At 41.9% G+C, this 22,739-nt stretch overlaps 1 protein-coding gene across 1 annotated transcript in view; it reads right to left on the bottom strand.

Moving 5' to 3' along the window:
- Nucleotides 1-1,046: 1,046 nt before the first annotated feature.
- The window catches only part of adamts18 (ADAM metallopeptidase with thrombospondin type 1 motif, 18), a 63,965-nt gene continuing 42,272 nt past the window's right edge, over nucleotides 1,047-22,739 (bottom strand). The window contains exons 17-24 of the mRNA XM_020654289.2: nucleotides 20,865-20,985; nucleotides 19,115-19,241; nucleotides 12,940-13,144; nucleotides 10,317-10,511; nucleotides 7,043-7,116; nucleotides 6,712-6,877; nucleotides 2,820-3,018; nucleotides 1,047-2,025 (exon numbers count right to left, since the gene is read on the bottom strand). Coding sequence (XP_020509945.2) covers nucleotides 1,910-2,025; nucleotides 2,820-3,018; nucleotides 6,712-6,877; nucleotides 7,043-7,116; nucleotides 10,317-10,511; nucleotides 12,940-13,144; nucleotides 19,115-19,241; nucleotides 20,865-20,985 — 1,203 coding nt within the window. The 3' untranslated portion in view covers nucleotides 1,047-1,909. The remainder of the gene's footprint in view (nucleotides 2,026-2,819; nucleotides 3,019-6,711; nucleotides 6,878-7,042; nucleotides 7,117-10,316; nucleotides 10,512-12,939; nucleotides 13,145-19,114; nucleotides 19,242-20,864; nucleotides 20,986-22,739) is intronic.

Below are 22,739 nucleotides of genomic sequence, written 5' to 3'. Positions count from 1 at the left end.
CTAACCCCAAATTTATTCCACAAAATTGCACTTGGTGACTTTCATGCAAATGTGTGCGATCTTAGCTCAACTCATCATAGCTACACTTGTTTCTTTCATTATTAAAAACCGTTGTGAAATTACCCCATTTAAGAAAAAAGCTAAATGAGTTGGCAGATAGATAAGCTAAGAGCCCAGGAAGCAAAAAACACAATTTTAAGAGTCAGTCACAAGTGCAAACATTTGGACTGATAATCCTTCAGACATGAAGGTTAAACATCAACGACTACATTTCATCATAGTTATATTCTGTTGTCACAAAGTAATATCTCACTTTCTTTATCAAAGTAAAGACAACTTTTGACCCCCTTATCATTAGTTCAGTCTTTAAATGCACAGTATGTAAATTCTGCCACCAGGGGGCTCGCAATCAAAACAATAACAAAAGGTGTCGTTGAGGTTGGGAGGAGTAATCATGGGAGTGATCATCTTTGCTACTCTACCCCACCCACGATTAAAACAAACTCCAAGTAGACCGTAGTCAAGACAAACGGGTGAAACTGACCCGAGGAAGAGAATATGTTTAAAAACGATGTGTCCAAGTATAATTTACATGAGGTTTTTATTGCTGAAGCACATTCAGCAACAGTACGGCAGCTTTCAGAAGCAGCCCCCGCTTTCTTACACAGAGGTCTTTAATGTAACATCTGGTGTTTCCACAGAACAGTGTGTAAGTCAACACATTTGTATGTGAGGTAAGTGAAGCCTTAAAGCTGTGACTCAGGTATTGTACTGATCAAGTGATGACTGATTTATACCAAACTAAGTGTGACTGAGCCCCCCCATCTTAAATCCACCAGCTGAATCTCGGCCATGCGACTGTTGCTTTTTGACCCGACTTTAGTGAAGAAACACACCTACACAGATCTCTCTGAACAAAAAAAAACCTTCTTTTCTGCTACACAGCACCCATGCTCACCCTACAATCATCCCCCCCCAGGTCAGCGCACATCGCAGCGCTTTGTTCCCCTCGTCATCAGAGAAGAATGCACACGAAAGAAAGGAAGTCAAACAGATGATCCTGTTGTATTCCATAATCATACAGGGGAGATACAAAGGAGCACTTACAATGTGACTGCATTAAATGTTTGTTTTTTTACGTACACAGGTATGTTTTGATATTGTTGACATGAAAGGAATGCACATGAAAAAACATATCCGGTGTAGGATTCAGCAGCATGAAACAAAACAGGCGGAGAGTCATTTATAGGAAAAGTGCAGAGGATATTTGACCACTGTAATTAATACCTCATTTTCAATCTCATAACGTGGATCCAAAGGGTGTCTGGCATGTCCCTGTGGTATATCCAAACAGAAACATAACATGTCACAGATCAGCTGTACACCTGACAAAATGTAAAATCAAATATTAGGAACCATAATAACTTAAATAAAGGAGTATGAAGCAAGACACCTTTAAGAACACGACATATATGCAAGCTAAAAAAAACACTAGGGTCCTTTTCCTGGTCTCTTGATGGCTTGTAGCTTTCGAGGTTTGAAAAAGGAAAACAGAAGGACAACATGTATCAGATATATATTACATCAGCCAGTCTTTAGATGCTCTCTCCTTTGCATTGTCTTTCCATTTCCAGTTCGATCAATGACATGATGACTCAGCAGCTTTGGCAGGAGGAGCTCCTTCAGCCACATTGCCTTTATTCGAAACACAAAGAGTCCCGAGGTTCTGCTCTTTAACTGCCTTCACAAAGTTCATCAAGGTCAAGTACTCCAGGTAGTCAACACGCTGTGTGGTGAACACAGTTTGTGTTTTTCAGTCATCATCCCCCAATAGCCTCTGTGTTGTTGTTTTTTTTCTTTTTAGAGGTCAGAATAAATAGACTCAGGGGTTCTCCGAGGTCTCCGAGGTCTACGGCCTCTTGCTGGAGCAGGACTTGCAGCACTGCTGTCCGTAGAACTTGTGGTTACAAACTCCATGCTGGGGAACCAAGTGGCACCAGCTGAAATGATCCACGCAGAGTTCATCTGCACACAACAAAAAAAAACAATAAGACCTTTTTTTGCAGCAGCAGTTCAAACTACATACACGACTTGTTACCACGCTCCCTATCGTGTGATCATCTGTTTGTGACTAAAATTGAGCAGTAAATCTTTAAAAAATAGTCATCAGACTTAGCCATGCTAGCAGCTCTGTACTGATGCTCAGAAGTACTTTGAGATGATGGCTAATTTCAGCAGGCTGGTTTGAAGCATTTTTGATGCAAACATTTTTATTTTTATTTTTAATTTTTGGGCTTTTTGTGACATTTATTGAGTGATAGTACAGTTGATAGAGTTGGAAATCAGGGAGAGAGAGTGGGGAAAGACATGCGAGAAAGGGAGCCACAGGCTGGATTTGAACCTGGGCCGCCTGCTTGGAGGACCATAGCCTCCATACATGGTGCACGTGCACTAACCACTGTGTCACCAGCACCCCTGATGCTAACCTGATGCTAACCTGATGCTAACCTGATGGTAACGTTCGATTAAAAGTTAACAGATTCTTGAAGTTAAAAATCCTAAAGGGACCTATTTATCCAATATTTCAGTCTGGACCAAAGTGTCAGACTGACTAAGATAGCCATCCATAGAGGCATCTGATTGGCTAATTTAACGTTTAGTGAAGTTCAATGTAGTGACATGAATATCAAGTTTATCAAGAGAACAGACCCAAGACCAGGGAACGCGTTTTCCACATTGTCCTTCCACATTCCACACAACTGTAACCTCATGGTAAAAAAAGATGACAATTTGTCATTTTTGCCGTCAGGAGAATTTACCTTTCGACGTGGGTCCAGCAGCCGTGACCCGGCCAGTGCGTTGTGGCGGTGCTGGGGGGGCGGCGGGGGGGCAGAAGTGTGTGTTGCACGCCCTGGATGTGACAGGCCTCTGATGTGGCAGGCAGCCAGCTGCAGGGCGACCTTGGCGCAGACACTGAATGGTCCGAGTCTGCACTCCTCCACCACAGGACACGGAGCACTGACACGAGAGAGAGAGAGAGAGAGAGAGAGAGAGAGAGAGAGACAGCAGAGAGAGACAGAAACAAAAAGGAAGGAGCAGAATGTGAGAGAGAGAGACAGGCGCAGTGATATAAATAATCGAGCGAGAACAAACGCTCAAGCACACAGAGAAAAAGGAATCGTCATAAAAGGAGCAGGGGAGCGAGGGGGGAAGGATGCAGGAAAAAGTCTATGCAAGAGAGGAAAGAACAGATGAAGAAAAACAAACATCCCATCCAGCATGTACTCGCCCTCCAGCAAAGTGTCAGGAGATATCTTCTCTGGTGGAAACATACACGGATCACAAGCTTCAGATCAAGCAGAATGAGACACTGTGCTATAAGAGGCTGCCCTTAAGACTTTTTGCATAATAGATGTTATAACACATAGCCTACACAACCTGCCCCAATAGACCGTGTAACAGAGTGGAGCTTTTGCATCGCATCTGAGGCGTTATTCCACAAAGCAAGCCACTGGTGGTTAAGAACTAAGCTCTGTCTGTGAAACACCGGCTGCTCTGTAGGATCTGTTCCTGAGTTTTTTTTTTAAGGGGGGCTGGAAACATAGATATTTGAAACACAGGATCCACTCTTGGTCATATATCTTATATCGATTGGTTTGGGCTGAGAGGCTGTGCTGCCTCTCTCATGATGCCTCCCACAGAAAGGAGAAACTGGTAGACAAAAATCCATGGAGTGAGACACGGCGAGGTGGAAAACAAATGTTGTGAATTTGGCAAACTCTTTTCAGTGGACTTCTTGTTATAGAAGCAACTGACCACACAAAAGGATGATGAAGCTTTTTTTTTTTTTCTAAAATTCTTGCACATAAATTATTAATCAGTCAAAATTAAGTTATAGAAATATTTTGTCTTCAATTAGAAACTAAAACAAAGGTCGTTTTTTTCATTTCTACCCAGTTACTGTGCAGTATGTACCGCCAGCTGAGTTTACAACTGTCATGGGAATAACTTAATTAGCTATAGCTAGCTTGATAATAAGCTAACTGCTTAAACACCATCCTTGGCTGACTTTTAGTGTTTCAAGGTCACACTCAAACAAGAATCTCGCTTAAAGGCTTTATATGCAATGTTTTGATCCAGCAGATGTCGCCCTTGAGCACCAGCATGAAACCAAAACAACTCGCGCTGCATTGTTGTGTTAGCATGCTAATGCTAGCGATCTTTATTATGCTCATATCTTCACACTGCATGTAAATTTACCTGAAATGAGGGTGATCTAGAAACACAGTTAAGCAGTGAGTACAGTATGTTATTCTTTTTTTCTCTAGTCCCTTAATTAAACAACTTTTATACACGAGGGGAGGAGTCAGCCAGCCGGCCGTCCCAAAGATGTAAACAAACTGAAGATAGGACTCTGAAAACTCTGAAAACATCACAGACAGTGGGACTCGGGTGTTACACCCATTGTAGACAGTCATGACTCACAGAGTTATTTTCAGAGGATATACTTGATTTATATTACATTTAAGTGTGAAAAATCACATATAAAGACTTTGAAGGGGCGCTTAATATGTTCTTGATTGCTATCAAGTGGCAAGACTGGCAACCTCCAGGCTGAAAGTGAAGCCAACTTGCAAGTGCCATTTAAAGCTTGCTCCAGAAAAGAGTCAGTACCCACAAAAAAATGAGATATGTGCAAGACATCAGCATCCTGCAAACTCTCTCAGCTTCTTTAGCTTGCCTTCAACTGGAGAGCTGAGGACATGACACACAAAGGAAAGTTAGAGTTGGATTACGGTGGAGTAGACACGAAGAAAAATGTTCTGTCAGGGCGATTTAATGTGTTCACTCAGCTGGAGAAGGACTTGGAAGGCTGAAAATGGATCTGATCATACTCCAGTGCAGCGCACTTTTGAAGGATAAATTGTCATCTGTTTGTTTTGACACTGAAATACCAGAAGATGACAGTATTCAGCAAGAAAAAACTCTGTATGTTTGAGACAACATATTTCTGCGAGTAGACTTTTACAGTGATGAACCTCGAGTCTAAAATGTGCCGTTGGCTGACAAACAGACATCTTTATGACATCATGAAACCACTCAGAAACCAATCCCTGATGTCGACATGTCCAAAAGTGTAAATGTTATTGTTCTCTACTATAAGTTCAACTTTTTCTACCAGCCACAAACCCAAAGTCTCTCTCTCTCTCTCTCTCTCTCTCTCTCTCTCTCTCTCTCTCTCCTTACTGTACTCTGTATTGTTCATGCACTGATCCCAAGGCGGGTAGAATCCACCCATTGTCAGACCAGACACTCTGCCAAACGAGTTGCTATTTTATACCCTTGAACATATTTTACAATATTTAAAATGTATATGTGAGTTACCATAGAGAAATGTGAATAAAAAACAGAATTACATTTGTATTGTGTCACATGCAGTTCTCCCTGATATCGTTAAAGTACCTTCTATTGGATGATTTCAAATAATAAATCAGCTAGCAGGCTTATACAATATGTTGAGGTGTACTGAAGACTCATTTGAACAAATCTGACCCCCGAACCCCACATGAGTTTGACACCCCTGATGGAAAGTATCTATTAATGTAATTTGACACCTCCCTGCTCCCCTTGAACTCTCATCCAAATACGGTCACTTACAGCTTCATGAAACAAGATGGGGACGGCCAAAATGCTGCTAACTCAAGGCCTGAAAACAGCAGAGGGCAAACAGTGGATGGCGTCGAGGATGCTACATCACAAGACTCCAAAATCAACTGCAGAATACAGGCCAGGTTATCATTTCTGTAATCTGTGAACAGGATCCTTAAAACAAAGTAAGGAATCCTACCTATGTCAAGGTCATGCCCTGTCGTACTCTTTGTGTGATTGGCTAGAAGTCATTACCTTTGATGGTTGGAGTTGATAGGTTTGGGAATAAGGCTAAGCCAATCAGAGGGAGAATAGGGCAGGATATGGTTATGACACATGACCGGCTCCGACAGAGTGAAATTACTATCATTTTTCAAACATAATCCAAAACCCAATTCACACATGATTTTGTCTTTTTTTTGTTGTAGGGACTAAACACAGGGACACTACTCCCCCCTGTAAACATGGAGCATTTTTCTTAATAGAGTCACTCTGTCTGATATATAAATACAAACCTTGATAGCCCTGCTATGCCTTATTTTAGTTAGGATTGGCTCAAATGCAGGAGGAAAGGAGGGGCTTAGCCAGTGGTCTGTGGCTACTAATGTTTAATGTTGTATTTATACATGAGTACTCCATTACTCCTAAAATTAAAAGAGACAGTTCCTTCTTGACCTTGGAGAGAGAAGTTATCTTGAAGCAGGTAGAACAGTCATCCCTTACCCCCCTTACTTTTAATCTCTCATGTTTTGACTGACTACTGCCCTCCTCCTGAAGACAGATACAATCAGCTTTCTACTTTCTGTTCCTCTTCATGCCGAGGTAACTGATCTGAGATCTCAGTGTAGTCTCGGCTTCATGACAAAATCTAGTTTGCCCATCCAGCCATGCATTACGTGTCTCCAAATTCAGTTTTCTAACAAATCTCCATGTCGTGTTAGTCCAAAGATCTCTCACGTGGGTGAAAAAACTCCAAAATTGGAAGCTGTCAGCTGGAACACACTTGTAGCGCTAAAAGTCTCTCATGTAGACAATTTTCAATCAAAGCATGAGCAAAGGTACCTGTTGCCAGGGAGAGGAGTACCAGCCCAGGAGCACAGCAGTGGAGGGGGTTCTGCCAGGGACGACCCGCGGGAGCTGTGGGCAGGGACCTCTATTACAGCCCTGCTGGAGATCCACCAAAGGTTTGGCCATATTCCTGCACCTGCGTGTGGGGAACTCCACAAACCTGTGTTGGAGAGGAGATCTTACAGAGTTGCCACATTTGCAAACATTGTCACTCAGAGGATGCAGGTGACACTGGAGGGGGGGGGGGGGGGGGGGGTGTCTTAAGAATCTGTGCAGATCTATGAAAGTGTGAGGGACGTCTTGGTGTGCAGGCCATGATACGTACCCTCCTCCCTGTGAGTCTCTCTCCCCGCAGCGCAGCTCTCTTTTCTGGACGCCTGAGCCACAGGACCTGGAGCACTGAAAGAGAGAGCAGACAGGAGGGACAATTTCAGAAAATGAACTCTGTGAGGTGTGTGTGATGCTGCAGGTTCCCATAGCAGCAGATGGCTCAAGGTCGTTGATTGTTGGAGAAATAGAGCCAAAATACAAAGTGCTCTACTGAGCGTTTTGCAATCATTATATGTGATGAGCCAACAGTGTATTTGTTTTGAGAGTGTGTGTGTGTGTGTGTGTGTGTGTGTGTGTGTGTGTGTGTGTGTGTGTGTGTGTGTGTGTGTGTGTGTGTGAGTGTGTTTGTGTGTGTGTGTGTGTGTGTGTGTGTGTGTGTGTGTGTGTGTGTGAGAGAGAGAGTGTGTTTGTGTGTGTGTGTGTGTGTGCCTGGCTCTTTTTCAAAATTTAAAAGCAATTGTTTTCATGGAACGAGGGCTGCAAATATCAATGTATCTACTGTATATTTTTACCACTCATTTATTAATCATTAAGTCTATAAAATAGGAGACAGTTGTAAAAAAAGAATGCACCAAACAATTTATTAAAGTGACATCTTCAAAAAGCTTTTTAGTCAAACTGTACAGTAAAAATTGTGTGTTTTTTTTATTTGTATTAATCAATTAAAACCATCAATTGTTGAACCTCCACTGGAGGCTTAATTTCTTCATTGTGCCTTATTTTAATAGTTTTATGCTACAAACTCTAACACTAATCTTTTTATTAAATGTTTAGAAGGTCACATATTATGCAAAATACACTACACCAAGGTTTTCCAAACACTAATATGTGTCTCTAACCTGTCTACAAACCCCCCAATTATGAGAAAAGTCCATCCTCTTTGTCTTTTGCCTGCTCTACTTTTCAGAAAATGTGTGCTCAAACAGGCCGTTTGGAGATTTTCCCTTTCTGACATCATAATGGGCAGTAAACCCTTCCCCCAGGGCGGTGACACTCCCACAGCTAGGTGTTTGTTTTGTCTTCTAAGTCTGCCTGTAAACAACAGGGCATGGTGCAAGAAAACCCAAGGCACCCAAGCCTTCCAGAGGGGGCGTGGTCAGACACAGCTCATTTGCATTTAAAGGTACAGACACAGAAACAGCCTGTTCTGAGCAGGGCTGAAATAGAGGGGTTTATAGGCATGATCAATTACAGGATCAGAGCGGCTGTTGGAGGAAACTTCCCAGAGATGCTTTGGGGTGCTCTGAGACTTATTTAAACTTGTTGAAAAGAAGGATAATATGTGAGCTTTATGACAAGACATTACTTTTTTCTATTGCAAAAACATGAAATGTGCTCTTTTAACTTGTGAAAAATAGGCAACATGATTAGGCCCTGAGCAGATTCATAAAAACATAATCCAAACATCCTCAAACTGTACTTTGAGTATGTTGATTAGCTGCTGCACAAGACAGTACATTCAGTCCAACTCTCTGTGAACTCTTTATGTGTTATATCATCACACAGACAGTATCATTGCCTGGCACAGAACCCTTCATATACCCAGTAGTAATTGGTAAGATTGCAGTGCAAAGCCAATCATTTCACGTATACACTTTAGCAGAGATAGGGCTGCGCAATTTATTGCAATGTGAGCCTTTGCAATAAACACATCGCAAAAGTCTGAAATCATTGCAATGAATGAAAAATATCCAATGTGAACAACTAATTCTTTGCAAACACAGGAAGTGTGTAAGAACAGCCGATAGAGATAAAACTGTGCTTATAGCTAATAAGCTATGCATGAGCAAAGTGACCTGTAGCCTCTTTAAAGCTCCTTGTACATTGCCAGTTCAAGGCCGGACTTTACACCTCTTCTGCATTGTAAAACACAAAGAGGGGGTATTGGTTCTTCTTCTAATTCTGGAGGGTGGAACAGCGCTGTTGGTGTTTATATGAGTGTATTTGTAAAGTCTGCAGTATTTGTTCACACGCTGTGCCTCATCACACATTAGCACACCATTGTATTCTATCTGCATCTCTGCAGATAGAATACAAAGGGATAATGACATTGGACTTACGTCACAGTTGTGTTGCAGACTCTTAATGTAAAAAGGGCTAATGAGGTTAAAGATAAGATGTGGATCTGGATGGCTCTTATTATGTTTGGTCTACAGACACGTCATGTCTGAAGGATCTCTTCCTCAGACCGTCCTCGAGGAGTTGTGATACGATTTCTTTTATTCTTTCTCTTTGTTTCCTTTGCTTCTAGTCCAGTCTTGTCATTTTCCAACATCTGTCAGTTTGCCCTTTCAACAAGCTCAGCGAAGGGAAGTGAAAGTTGAAGAGTGCTGATAGTTTTTTAGTCCAGATGAAGCTGAAGACTTGATGTTGCATTGCGTTCTGGTCTACCAGCTGTGAAACTGCTTCCTCTGTTCTGTGATGGATTCCTCCCAGTTTGGTTGTCAAATGGCTTTGAAAACTGGGAGCACAGGGACAGGATCTTTTTTTTTCTTAATACTGAAGGACAGGCATCAAAGCAAAGTTCAATTTATTTAAGCTTCAAGTTAGAGCTGTGTTGGAAATATCTCAGGCTGAGATTACGCTGACGAGGCTGAACATAAGAAGTAGATGTAGCCTGTTGTTTCAAAGTGAAGCGGTTATCAAAGTGCTTTCAACCTGTTTTTTTTTTCTCATGGCCAGCAGGGGGAGACTTTGCTGCTTGCTCAAATTAAATTCAGACTTTGACATCTACCATAAAATTGGCACACTTCTCAGTTGATACATTACCCCCGTGAATATTGTCTCATGCGTTTTTGGTCTCATTGGCTTGTTTCGAGACTGCCTAAGCATAGCGTTATGTTCATTTTGTGACAAATAGTCCCTTTTGGACATTAAAGCAGACCATACATTAGGGCGTGGCTACCTTTAAATGATTATGCTACCATGGTAATCTGTCAACCACTATAGAGACACAACCAAGGCTTTTCAACCTTGTCGTCCAAAAATGTCAATTAACCATCATCCCAAACAAAAACGAATACATGGCCATAATGCATTAGGCAAGTTTTGTGATGTCACATTGGCAGCGTGTCTTTTTTTTTTTTACAGTCCTTGGGTTAAGTTTTTGATATTTCTTGGTGAGTCACATCAACCACCAAGCAACAAAATGGAGCACCAAAAGCAATCCTCTGAATCTTTCTTTTAACAGATTTCACGGATGGACTTTTCTCCTCAAACTTATTGATCTAAAACTCCTTGAGCCCCATGACCCCTCCATGTCTTCTTACCTCTCCCCAGGGAGTGGGGGTCCACTGTAACCTTTCGTTCTTGGGGCAGCGCCGCAGGACACAGGTCTCTTGGGCTTTAGGTTTGTGATGCTGTCTGCACATGCTGTCAGGCACCACCACCGCTTTGGCCCCGGGATCAGTGCTGCGGCAGAACACGCTCCTCTTCCTCAGTCCGCGGCCACAGCTCTTTGAGCACTGAGAGGGAGAAAAAGAAGTCACTGGAGGAACAAAAATCTACAACTTAAGATGACTACAACCTCAGGGGGGTATGTGAATAAGCAAAGGTTTAATAACATACTCATATTAAATCATACCTACTCACTGCAACTTGTACTTTCTGATAATTGCTTTAACCTTCATCTTCTATCACATTTAAGCACCGGGCTGTATTAACAGAGGTTAAATCCTTGGCACAGAAACAGTAAATGCATTTCGATTCACCACACGGTGTAAAAGCAAACAGAAGGTCACCCGTTTGATGGCAGCACATTATGGCCCAACATTAAATACAATAAACCAATAACTCAGGGCTGAATGTGACCCCAACCCATCAGAGCAACCACCATCAGCACACACAGTGCTGCTGTAAACTGGACAACCGAGTCAGACTGCTCCGTGGGGACCGACGACCGCAGCAGTCATTGCAGTTTTAAACATCCCATTAATTTATTAGACAAAAGCTACACACATCTGTGCACATCAATTTAAATACAGGAAGAAAAAAAAGCACGTACACACATCCCAGTTGTCTTTTAGTCACTGAAAGGTTCGATTGATCTCTTCAGGGAGACTGGCCTTGTCTCTGCATGACCGCCGACTGAACTCGCACTTCTTATTACAAACTAGCCAAAGCACAGAACTGAGTGTCCAAAAGAGTGATGGCTGAATGGCAGCTGAATGTCCCGGCTGTGCAGGTCACACCAGCTAATCACGACACAAAGTTTGACAAGCTGTCAGATCCTCGGCCAGCCTATTGATATTCTATGCAGGAGGATGAGTGAATTAAACTCCTGTCTAGTCCGATGCACTTTGGTTACAGAGGAAACAGTCAAAACCTTCAAGTCGTACCTGGTTGTAATCCAGAGGATTAAATGTTCTAATCAAATGTTGGCTTTGGTGAATATATTCCCTTTACACAAATTAAAACAATGCTGCAATCAGCATCTTACAAGTAATACTTATTAAAAGGGGTTGGTTGCATGGTTGAATGTTTTGTGATTCATAAGTGTATTTAGTTACTATAATACCGGTAGAGCTCATTACCATTTAGATGTTCTATTAATTATTTTTAAACTCAAAAAAAGACAAGATTTAGTTGTGATTGCAATCAAAACAGAATACTAATAAAGTATTTCAAAAACCAAAACAATCCAGATGTCGACGGATTAAAGCTGAATGGGTCTCATTTGTTGTAAGACAAGAGGCATGCTATTCATTTCACTATACCCCCTTTATTTACAATGTTCCACATGTCCAACAGAGGGCAGCAGAGTGTTTGTTATAGCTGGAGTACAACCTCTGTGTGTGTGTGTGTGTGTGTGTGTGTGTGTGTGTGTGTGTGTGTGTGTGTGTGTGTGTGTGTGTGTGTGTGTGTGTGTGTGTGTGTGTGTGTGTGTGTGTGTGTGTGTGTGTGTCTTTTCAGGCACAGATGTGTTTCTGTCATGCAGATGTCTAAACATGTCACTGTGTTTTAGCGTTTGGAGATGCTCCTGATGACCTTAAGCCAGGAAATTAATTTTGACAGCGAGTGCACATAAACCTGAATCATCTCCAAGACAAAAACCTGTTTTCCTTTATTTAGCTTTGGCACTGCCGTGACTTACTGGGACACCTGACTAAAGCAAAGCCGTAGCTAGTTTTAGTGACACTTTTGGTCATCAAAATGCCTGCTGTGAAAAAAATAAATAAATGAATGAAAAATATCATTTGATAAAATCCGACTGCCAACCTTGGAAAATGAATTTAGAGCTCAATAGGGATAATAGAGATGTGAGTTTAAGAGCACAGATATCACCCTGATCATTTCATTGCTGAGGATCAACACACTGTATCAACCACCTCAATCAAAAAAACTGATAGACAACCGCTAAAATTCATCTTTAGGAAACTTACTCAAGACTTCTTTCATAGGTTCAGAAATATTTGGTCTCTTATGAATGGTCACATCAGATTAGGAGATTAAATCCTCATAGATTTCCACCAAACTCCACATTGGTCGCCAAGAAATCAGGGCTCTCTGTTCTGACTTGATTGATTGGTCATTGGAAAAGGACATGCTTGGGTCACACTTTCCTTAAGGAAACATACAAAATGCTGGTAAAATGAACAACTATACCAAATGATATAGACTGATTTCTCCAACAGTTTTCAAGCTATTTTACTTGACGAAAAGTACTTAAATATTCACTTCAAGGCAGCACAGAAGGAAAAGTCGCAATGCAGATCTGCAACGAATCAAATCAATTGATTTATTTTACATATTAAGTTTTAGCCATATTCTTAGTTTGGCTGAAACAAAAACCAGTCCAGGGTGTACCCTGCCTGAGACCCCGAACAGGATAAGCAGTATAGATGATGGATGGATGGATGGATGGATTTTCAAATACAGTGACAAACCACCCACCTGTGACCAGGATCCAGTACTCCACTCTGGTGGACAGGCCTGGGTGTGGCAGGGCTGGACCTGAGCGGGAGAGATGACAGGACAGAGGGAGTGGGCCACCACCTCTTCCCTTTGGTAAGTCACCTTCCTCAGGCAGCGCAGTGTTCTGGTCTGCTGACCTCCCCCACATGAGCGGCTGCAGGAACCCCAGTCTCCTGTTGCCCAACTGTAGAGAGACAACAAGCAGGCAGAAAGTGAGGAGAAGAAACCCAAAAATACATTTAATACTGAAGTCATTTGTCTTTGTTATATGGATGAAAAGCCTGTTGGCATCAGTGGTTATTTCTTATATCCTAAATTGTACATGAAACATTTTCACATAAGAGTTACTTTTCCACCACAGGAACTAGTCTGCTGCTATGGTAACCTGCAACATTAAAGATTCCACAACAGGGACTTTATTTCACCCCCGTAATGTCCCTGCTCCAAGGGTATAATCTGTGAGACTTTAAATATTAACCTTGCAGTTGTTAACATATCTGGATGTGTAGCCATGCCTTCTTTGTATATTTAGTTTCTTGACAATAACCTCCCCTTTTGTTAGCGCAGATAAAACATTTTGTGTGCCAATAGATTCATGAACTATTCAGAACAAACTGGATTTTTGTACCAGGCCTTAAGTGTGTTTATTTCTGCTGTCAAAATGGACATTTGAATATGGGCTGTGTATGGAACTTCCTGGTCTATTGGTGCCAGCCCCAAGTGGACACTCAAGGAACTGCAGTGTTTATTTTGCTCTTCTGCATTGGCTTCATTTTTCAACACCGGAGGTTGCTGCTTGTTTGAAACCAAGACTTGCTGCTTCTAAACTTACAGTTTTCACACATTGATCTTTGACATCGCACCAAAATGGTAGAAAAGGCAAGAAAAATAAACAAGTTCAGATATATCCATACCCATCAATCTCTCTCTCTCTATGCTATTTGTTTCTTAAACTAAACATGAGAACCATATTGTATATACAACTCTTCATAATGGCTTTCCAAGGTCTTCAAGGCCAACCATAATATATATAGCATGCAATCAGGCTGCAGACAGGGAACGTAATCCCTTATGTTTCCCTTATTTCTTCTCCTGTTTTTAACATTCAACTTTCCATAATTTCTTTCTTTCATCTCCTCTCTTTTTGTCCTCTCTCTCTTTTTTTTTTTTTTTTACTCCCCTTCAGTTTTTCTGAAATCCTGCTCTGCCACTGATGAAAGCCTACTGCTGCTTCTAAAATAGCTTCTGTCTTGGCATCGGGGCTGAAAGGGGGAGATTACGGCAAATGAGTGGTCTGACAACCACAGGCTTAGAAGAGGGAGATGGAGAGATGGGCAGATGGCTCGGTCCAGTTTCTGAGACGACATGTCACCACAAAGACCGTTCCTCCACACCGCCCAACCTGCTCCAGGGGAAGGAAAAAATGCTTTCATTCTCTTTCAAACGCCACAGAAGATTGAAGCAGCAAGACTAAACTGCAATTTGGAAACGGGACAGATGTGAACCATTGGGACCCAAAATGCATCGGTTTGGATTTTTTAAGAGACTGTTTGCTTTATTTTCCCCTCTGCTTTGCCTGGCTTATAAATAACAATATATCATCAGGGAAAAGTGGCTAAAGTGCCACTCTGCTTCGCTGCAAACCACCACTGACCTAACTATAATTTGTATCTCTAAAACGGTTCAATAGCTGACATATTCGAAGGTAGACCCAAGTGCAATAGTGCAGGGGTGGCTCCCGAAAAACCTCTCGTATGCATTTTTAGTGCTTGCATGGCTGCACACCAGTTACCCCTAATGACTGCACATTTATTCTAAGCCTTGTATTGAGTTTGATAGGAGGCCAAGTTTGTAAAGCTGAATCACATACATAAAGGAGCTTCTCTGCCATACAGGTCGATACCTTCATATTAACCATTCTAAACAGTGCAGTGTTTCCCCTGGGTTTACAGCGTTGGGGGGGTGGGGACAAGCCGACACAACGACACAAACACTTGAAGGAATCTTGGTGTTCATGTGTTACTTTTAATGACAGCTATCCTTTTCTATTGGAAAGGTATCCTTAAATGACTTCTTTCCCTGATTTCCGACTCTATCCACTATCCTATCCCTACAATAAAGGCACAAAAAGCCCAAAAATAAATCTTATCTTATAATAAATCCACCTTCAGGGGGGGCGGGGGGGGGCCGGGCCACTGCAGTGTATTTTTAAACCAAGGACTACACACAGGATCATAACCTAGGACCATACTAACAGGCATACTGTTAGCCTTTAATAGGACAGTGGGTAGGGTTCGATATCAGGCAGACAGAGTGGGGAAAGACATGTGGGAAAGTAGCCACAGGACGGGCTTGAACTCCTGTTTGGAGGACGATAGCCTCCGTACACTGGGTGTGAACTAACCTCTGGGCCATCTGAGACCCCCACAAATTATTGAACACCAATTGGCAGCTTTCTTTCTCTAAACTTAAATGTAAGCATTTAACATGTCCTTCTTTTTTTCTGTTGAATCTTTAAACAGAGTTTAATGTAATTTTGATATACACATGGCCCCCGGCTGGCGCCTTGTGTATACATCTTTTATCTCTTCTTTTCTGCACATCTTCTCTGGCTCAGGTACAACATGTCTCACTTTGATCTGTCTACATATCCCGCCGTGTGATTCACAGAGAAATCCCCAACTCGTGGTAAGTGACTCTACAGATGGCCTCTGTCAAGAGGAAGAGCCAAATAACTTCAAACAGCAGAGGTGGAACTGCACAAGTAGAGAAGATGGGTACAGGTACACAGAGACAGGTAGAGAAGACACTTTAAAAAAAAAGATCTTTGAGTCGTGAGCGCGTATATTTTTCATACTTCAAGCTGGGCTTAAAGATTGAAATGCTTAAAATTCGTCCTGCAACCCTATTTTATGGTAATCTCTGTTTTGCCCTGACGATATGGGAAGAGGCGGTTTGAAGCATGTTTAAAGCTAAAGAGGAAAGAAGGGGAAAAGTGAAGGGGTAAGGGGTGTTGGGGGGGGATGTGACTGGCTCTGCATGGCTAGACTGGCCGGGCCCCGTGGGAATCCCACCGTCTCTGCACAATAAAACATGGATAGGCCTGTCAGCACCCGAGATACACACTGCAGAGATAAGCAGGCACTTAAACATTGCCCCTCTGTCAGACACACACACACACACACACACACACACACACACACACACACACACACACGGCACATACATCCCACCTCATTGTCAATTTTTATTTCCTCGGCTGGGATCTTGAATGCGTGCCCATACATCCTGGAGGTCTTAATGCAGTCATTAAAGCTTTCATGCTGCTCACTCAAACTCCACTGTCTTCCTGTGCAGCGCCCATAAATTGGCCCATACACAGAACAAGCTGAGAAGCGGTGTCAGCTACTGTATAATAAGATCCATGGTGTGTTAAACACTGCTTTATTTCTCTGAATGGAGAACCCCAACTGCTGTTTTTCATCCAGGATATACCACTTTCTCCGCTCAAACAAAGTCGGGAGGTTTGGACATGCAACAAGGCTGTTCAATACCTTTCGCCAAGATAAGAGAAATGGTATGCCCGAGATTAGGGGCAGGAAATGCCCTCTCGGGTGGTGGGAAACTCGGTGAGAAACAGAGGCTGTATGTTGGAGGTGTAACCGATAGCAGTCTGGCTTGTTCAACCCCTGACACAGGAGAAAGTTCAGCCTGGACCTGTTGTGACATGGCTAATGCTGCACACAATGACAACAGCATTAGCATCAGACAGAAGCAGCGTGCATGCCTTTTTTTGAACTTGTGGTTTGCATTCCAAAAACATTTTTTTTAAGTATTGCACACTTTGAGAGTGTGTGCATATGAACTGTCACTGTTCATACTTTCCGGTTTGTGTGTTTTGATGTGCATGTATGCTTGCTCTGAACCCACGACACGGTTCCCTGCCTGTTCTGTGGAGCAGTAGTGTAAATCAAGCTAGCTTCAGTCCCCTCAGCCAAAGGCCGACACAGAGAAGAGAGGACTTTATTCAGTGTTGTTTCAACTTGTCACTCCACTGCACTTAAGCCTGGGTTCCTCCTCTGCTTGCTGCACTGGTCCCTGAATGCACAGAACCTTTTTAAAAATGCATGCAGCTAAACACACTGTCTAGACACCACAGATATAACAAGGCAAGACTGTCCTAAAAAAGAGAGGAAGCCTTGTGCTGAAAACTTTTGGAAGGAACGATATGCACTGAATAAAATAGAGTTTTCCAAATTGGCTTAACTGTTGCGCCCTTTCTCTTTGACCTTGTCCATCTTTATTTCTCTCTTTCTTTCTTTCTTATCCTCAAGCGTTTCCTAGAGTTAAACTTGTATGCCAGACTTTGAAATAACATCTTGTTCCTACCTCATGACAATAACAATTCAACTTTTGGTAATCCTTTAGGGCTTAGACTTGAACGACAGGCCATAAATCAAGAGGGTAACAAGTCCAAATCCTCAAATCTTGCCCTGCCCACCAAGAAAAAAAACCTGCAAAAACTTCAAAATACCAATAACTCAATAACTCATCTGAGCCTTTTGTTTAAGTATTTCAACATCTTCTAATCAGTGCTAAAGAAACTACAGCTGAGACTTCTGGGAATGTCTTGACACAAAAATGTAATGATGTAATGATTTTATTCTTGTTAATTTTTTAAATGTTAAAATTATTAATAATAGTTAAGTTTCAACGTCCTCCCTACTGGCAATGTGTAGTGCTGAATTGTAGTATAAAATCATACTAACGTTTAGACACAGTAAAAGTGAATCAGCCCTGAAATGTAACATTCTTTGATTGTCGACACAACCAACATGTTTACAGTCGGTATCACAGATACGCAGAAACATTGCCAAAGACGTGATATCTGTGTAGTTTTTTTTACCACAACAAAAGGGTCAAATTTAAACCTGTGGGACTCTACTTAGCTATGAGACATGTTCTGGTTTCTGTTTGTGGTACACTTGAAGTACAAGTAGATTTTTTTTTTGGGGGGGGGGGGGGCTTTTTGGGCCTTTAATGGAGAGATAGGACAGTGGATAGAGTTGAAAAATCAGGGAGAGAGAGAGTGGGGAATGACATGCGGGGAAAGGAGCCACAGGGTGGATTTGAACCCGGGCCGCCCGCTTGGAGGACCATATTCTCCATACATGGGGCGCGCACATTAAACCACTGCGCCACCAGAACCCTAAGTACAAGTAGATTTAACCAATCACATATCAGCAGGTTTTGGTGTATGCAGGAAAACAGTCAGTAAAGAGATGACACCGGCTCCTATCAGCAGTAATCAGACAATGAAGTATTGATCTCTATTAACAGATATCTGCATGCAAGTGCAGACTTTCTGGAATATATCAGAAATGATCGATTCGATGTTAATTCAACAAATAAGCATATTATCGTCTTGAGAACAGACCTGACAAGCTTGCAACTTACTTTCAAACATCTTAAAGGTAAACTCCCGCAAACTGTCTCTAACTTGCACACAAACATTTTTGGAAACATTTTGGTCCAAGACCCTCATTTTTTTTTAACTCCGCTGATGCCAGGAACACAGGTTTAAGTAAAAATAGGGTGTAAAATATGGATTGAGGTTGAAGGGTCTCTTCTACTCTTCTTCTTCCTTTGGGTCTGAATGGTTTAGACAAATGGTCTGCTGGCTTTCCCCCATGGAGCCCGTTCTCAAAAAACTTAAAACTATAAAATCAGAATATTACATGATTCTGTCAGTGTGATTAAAGCCCACTTGACATTCAGATGGACTTGCAGCAACCATGCAAAGGAATAAGTAAATCCTGATTCAACAGACAGCAAGAAGAGGGAGCTTCCAAGTGTTTTCTCAAAAAGGAAAATGGAAAAAAATCTGAAAAATTAAAGAGTGGGCAGAGAAGAGAGAAGGATGAAGAGGGGCAGAGAACACAGGCTGAGCAGAGTGGTGGCTCGCCACAGCAGATCAACCACATGCAACCTCTAGACTGCTCAACCACAGTGTATGTGTGTGCATGTCTGTGTGTTCGCCTGTAATTAAAACAGCGCCTCGGGCTACTGAAAATTTGGCAACATAAAGGCCGATGCCACATTTACCACAGCCAAGAGCACATGAAGAAAAGCCTTGACCCACAGCAGCACTTACTATGCAGGGCAGGGCTGTGTGTTGCACAGATGGGAGCCCAGTGTGGGTCTGGTGTGAGGATTACACATGGTGGAGTTGACCTGAACCTTCTGGTCCTGTAGACAGATCGCCTTGGTGGAGATACGACCTGAGGGGAGAACAGGGAAAGAAGAAGGCAGAAGGCTTGAGACAGGAAGATGAAGCTACAAAGGCCTTGGTCACCAACACACACACAGACACACACATACTTATCAACTGTAAGGTGAGCAGGGGGTTAATGTGAGTGTTTATGGACCAACAGCGGCTAAAATAGTCAGTAAACAAAGGAACTTTTCATTTACAAAACCACACACACACACTTCTGTGTACTATCACATTTACTAAGGTCAGTGGTTTACAACCTTTTTCCTTGGTCTCCTGGTACCAAGGAGCACAGTTTTATATGGGAAAAGGTGTGTGGATAAATCTTAAAACAGGTTTTTTTTTTTTTTTTTTTACAGTTTTATCCACACACCTTTAAAAAAACTATCCAATAAGTTTGTCATCGTGATTTTAGGTAATACGTGCAAAACTCATTTTCACAACAGAGCAGACAGCCTCACAATCCCCCTGAGATCTTTGGCGCCCCCTAGGAGGTTGGAAACCAATGGCTCTGTCACAAACACATAACATAAAACACAACATTTGTGAAAGCTCTTAAACTGACCCTTTAGTGTTATTCCCTAACAAGGTTGTTATCCCAATCCAAACTTCCTCCAAGGTCAAAGTTGTCCTATACCATGCTTAAGCACAATTGGACCCCCTTCCTCATTCCCCCGCAGGCTTGCACTCGCACTCGCAGGCTTGCACTCGCACTGCTCCAGGACTAACCAGGCCTGAGCACAGTGAGTTACCTCTTGTACATTATTAATCATTATTATCATTATTATTATTGTTATTATTATTATTATTATTATTATTATTATTATTATTGTTATTATTATTGTTATTGTTATTATTATTATTATTATTATAATATAACACATGCATGGCTTTGTGTAATTATGAAGCATGCTTAGTTTACAAGACAGGCGGACTCAAAAAAAAAAAAAAAAAAGGGATGTGCCTTGTGCTCGTGCATGAACTGTACTGTGTGGAAGCACACCTCTTCCAAGTGTTCCAGGGCCAAGGAAGTGTACTGTGCACGGATCGGAGCACTCACACTAGTTAAACAAACTGGACTTTAGGGGTGAAGCGTGCTTGGCTAGGGTACGGATTGGCTAGTGTGAGAGCGCCCTTACTGTCACTATTTGGAGCAGCTTGGTTGGCAGAGAGTATAGCTGTCGTTAGAATAGGCTGACTAATCTGACTAAAAATCCTTTATCCAGTTTAATGATGTTATAAAGAGGATGAGGCTTAAGTTGAAATTATTTGAAAACTGAGAAAGTTCTCCACTAGAAATGCTGAAAAGTTTGATTTACAAACTGTTATTGCAAACATAACCTTTTCTAAGTTGGATGGAGCCCTAAAGTTGTAATTCCTAAAAATTATAGAATTAACATCAACATTCAGAAAAAGTACAATCAATGAATTTGCCAGACCATTACCTGCTGCTCACACAGGCTAACCCTAAAATAAAACTGCCTTTCTAATCAGGGGACAGGCAGGAAAAGTCTGCATAAAGTGGGCTGAGCAGATTTGGCAGTTTGCATTCACACATGCACCCCACCCCGACAATATCAGGGACATTTTTAGAAATGAAGTGCATGTTAAAGGCGCTTAAAAATCTCACCTCCAGCACAGGGAGCAGAGCAGTCGGAGCGCACCACACCCCAGCTATAGTCAGGCTTCCTCTCAGTGCGAGGCAGCGTGTACTCCCACACTACTCCCGGGTTCTTCCCTTGCAGAAGGATCTGTCGGGGGGGAAAAAACAGTCAGAAATGTGTGACATGTGAAAACAGTTTGTCTATTTAACCTTTACGCAGGGCTGAGCCGTCCTGTTTCGCATCAATACAAGCTTTCCTCCCATCAACCTCTATTTTCCGACCATCCCAGTAATTTAAAGCAGCATGAGCATAAGCAACATACCTCCCTGAAGATTCTCTGGCTACCAATTTGAACTCTTAATATTAAACTACAGCATGATGATGTTTTCTATTTGAGAAGATAAGATCATATTTGATAGTATAAATAATAAACGAGAGATAAAAGATAACTACACTCATCCCAGGGCTCTATCATATCAAGTCTTTCTGTATTGAATTTGAGCTACACCTTGTTGGCCCTAGTTATTGACCTCTGCCTTCCGTACAGGTTTTTTTTTAATACACAGCACTTCTGTGGGAGGTTAGCAGTGCTCTTATTCACTTTCACAATCTTCAATCAGTTGCAAAATGTTTCACTTTAACTTTTTCTTAAATATATAAGTTGACACCCTCAAATTTTGTCTGCATTTTCAGCATCCTTTGGCACAAGATCCATGTATTAGCTCATTTTGGGAATGATTTGCTTTCTCTAATTTAAAAACAAACCTGGTCCAATCTGTAATACATATATAACATAATATTTATTTTGTAATGATGTAACTCCACGGACCATAGAGTGTGTCCTGAACGGTCTTAAGAGCACTTGAAAATTTAAAAAAAGGAAAAAAAAGGACCTATAGTTTACACTGCAGGAAATCAAAGGTATGTGGCCTCATTCAATGTTTAAGATCCTCTGAACAACAACTCACTCATGAGGAGCCGTTATAGACAATAAGGAGCACTCTGTTTCTTCTCTGGTCCAAACTGGCTGACCACACTACAATAAAGTCACTTTATTATGACATTTCAGTGTCTAAGTGAGGGACAATTTCCATTTACTTTTGAGGGCAAGGACATTTTTTTTTTTGACCACATCCTTTATTCTGGCTGGTGGTTTTATGTCGCCTAAAGAGATTTATTTGAACATGCAAGTCAAGCAGAGAGAGACGCATCAGGCTATCATTAAAACAACAAGAGGATTCACTGCCATTGTGACAAAAGCGGTTCAGCTCATGGTGTGTCATTTTGGACCATTTCAAACACTGCACTGGATTGTGTTCTGTAATGATATTGTTGTTGTTTTTTAGCCCACTTTGGTTTAGTTCTGGTTGGGTGGAAATGAATCCTCTATCCATTTTTGCATGAAGACTGTCAACAGCTATTCCAATTCCTGACAAACACATCAAGTCTACCGATATCTGCAATAAGCTGTTTTGACAAGTCTATTTTCTTTGGGGTGTATCCCAAAGTACAAGGAATTCACCACCAACTGTCCAACTAAGGACGCCAAGAAACCTCCTGAACCCTCCTGAAGTGCATCCACTGACTCCACCAATCACCTTCTGCAGCGTATTGATCGTTTCATGTGCACGGTCAGCCCGGTCCCAGACAGGAGAGGACTAAAGAAGTGTCTCATTTCTGACAAACTCATCTATTTCTTGGTGAAATGGTACATACTTGTGAACAGTTGGGAGGACAGACCGCTGCAGTGGTTTCAACACATGCAGATACTATGACAGGGGCAGACACATTTATGTCTTTATTCCACTACCCTAACTGTAAGGCATGGGAGAGTTGAAGAAAGTACACATGATCCACTATACATCATTGTTGGTTCAGAGTCACATGCTTTCAAAGGACTA

This window comes from Labrus bergylta, chromosome 3, assembly GCF_963930695.1.
Source record: "Labrus bergylta chromosome 3, fLabBer1.1, whole genome shotgun sequence".
Classification (NCBI taxonomy): Eukaryota; Metazoa; Chordata; class Actinopteri; order Labriformes; family Labridae; genus Labrus; species Labrus bergylta.
This window is presented reverse-complemented; position numbering and strand designations above follow the sequence as displayed.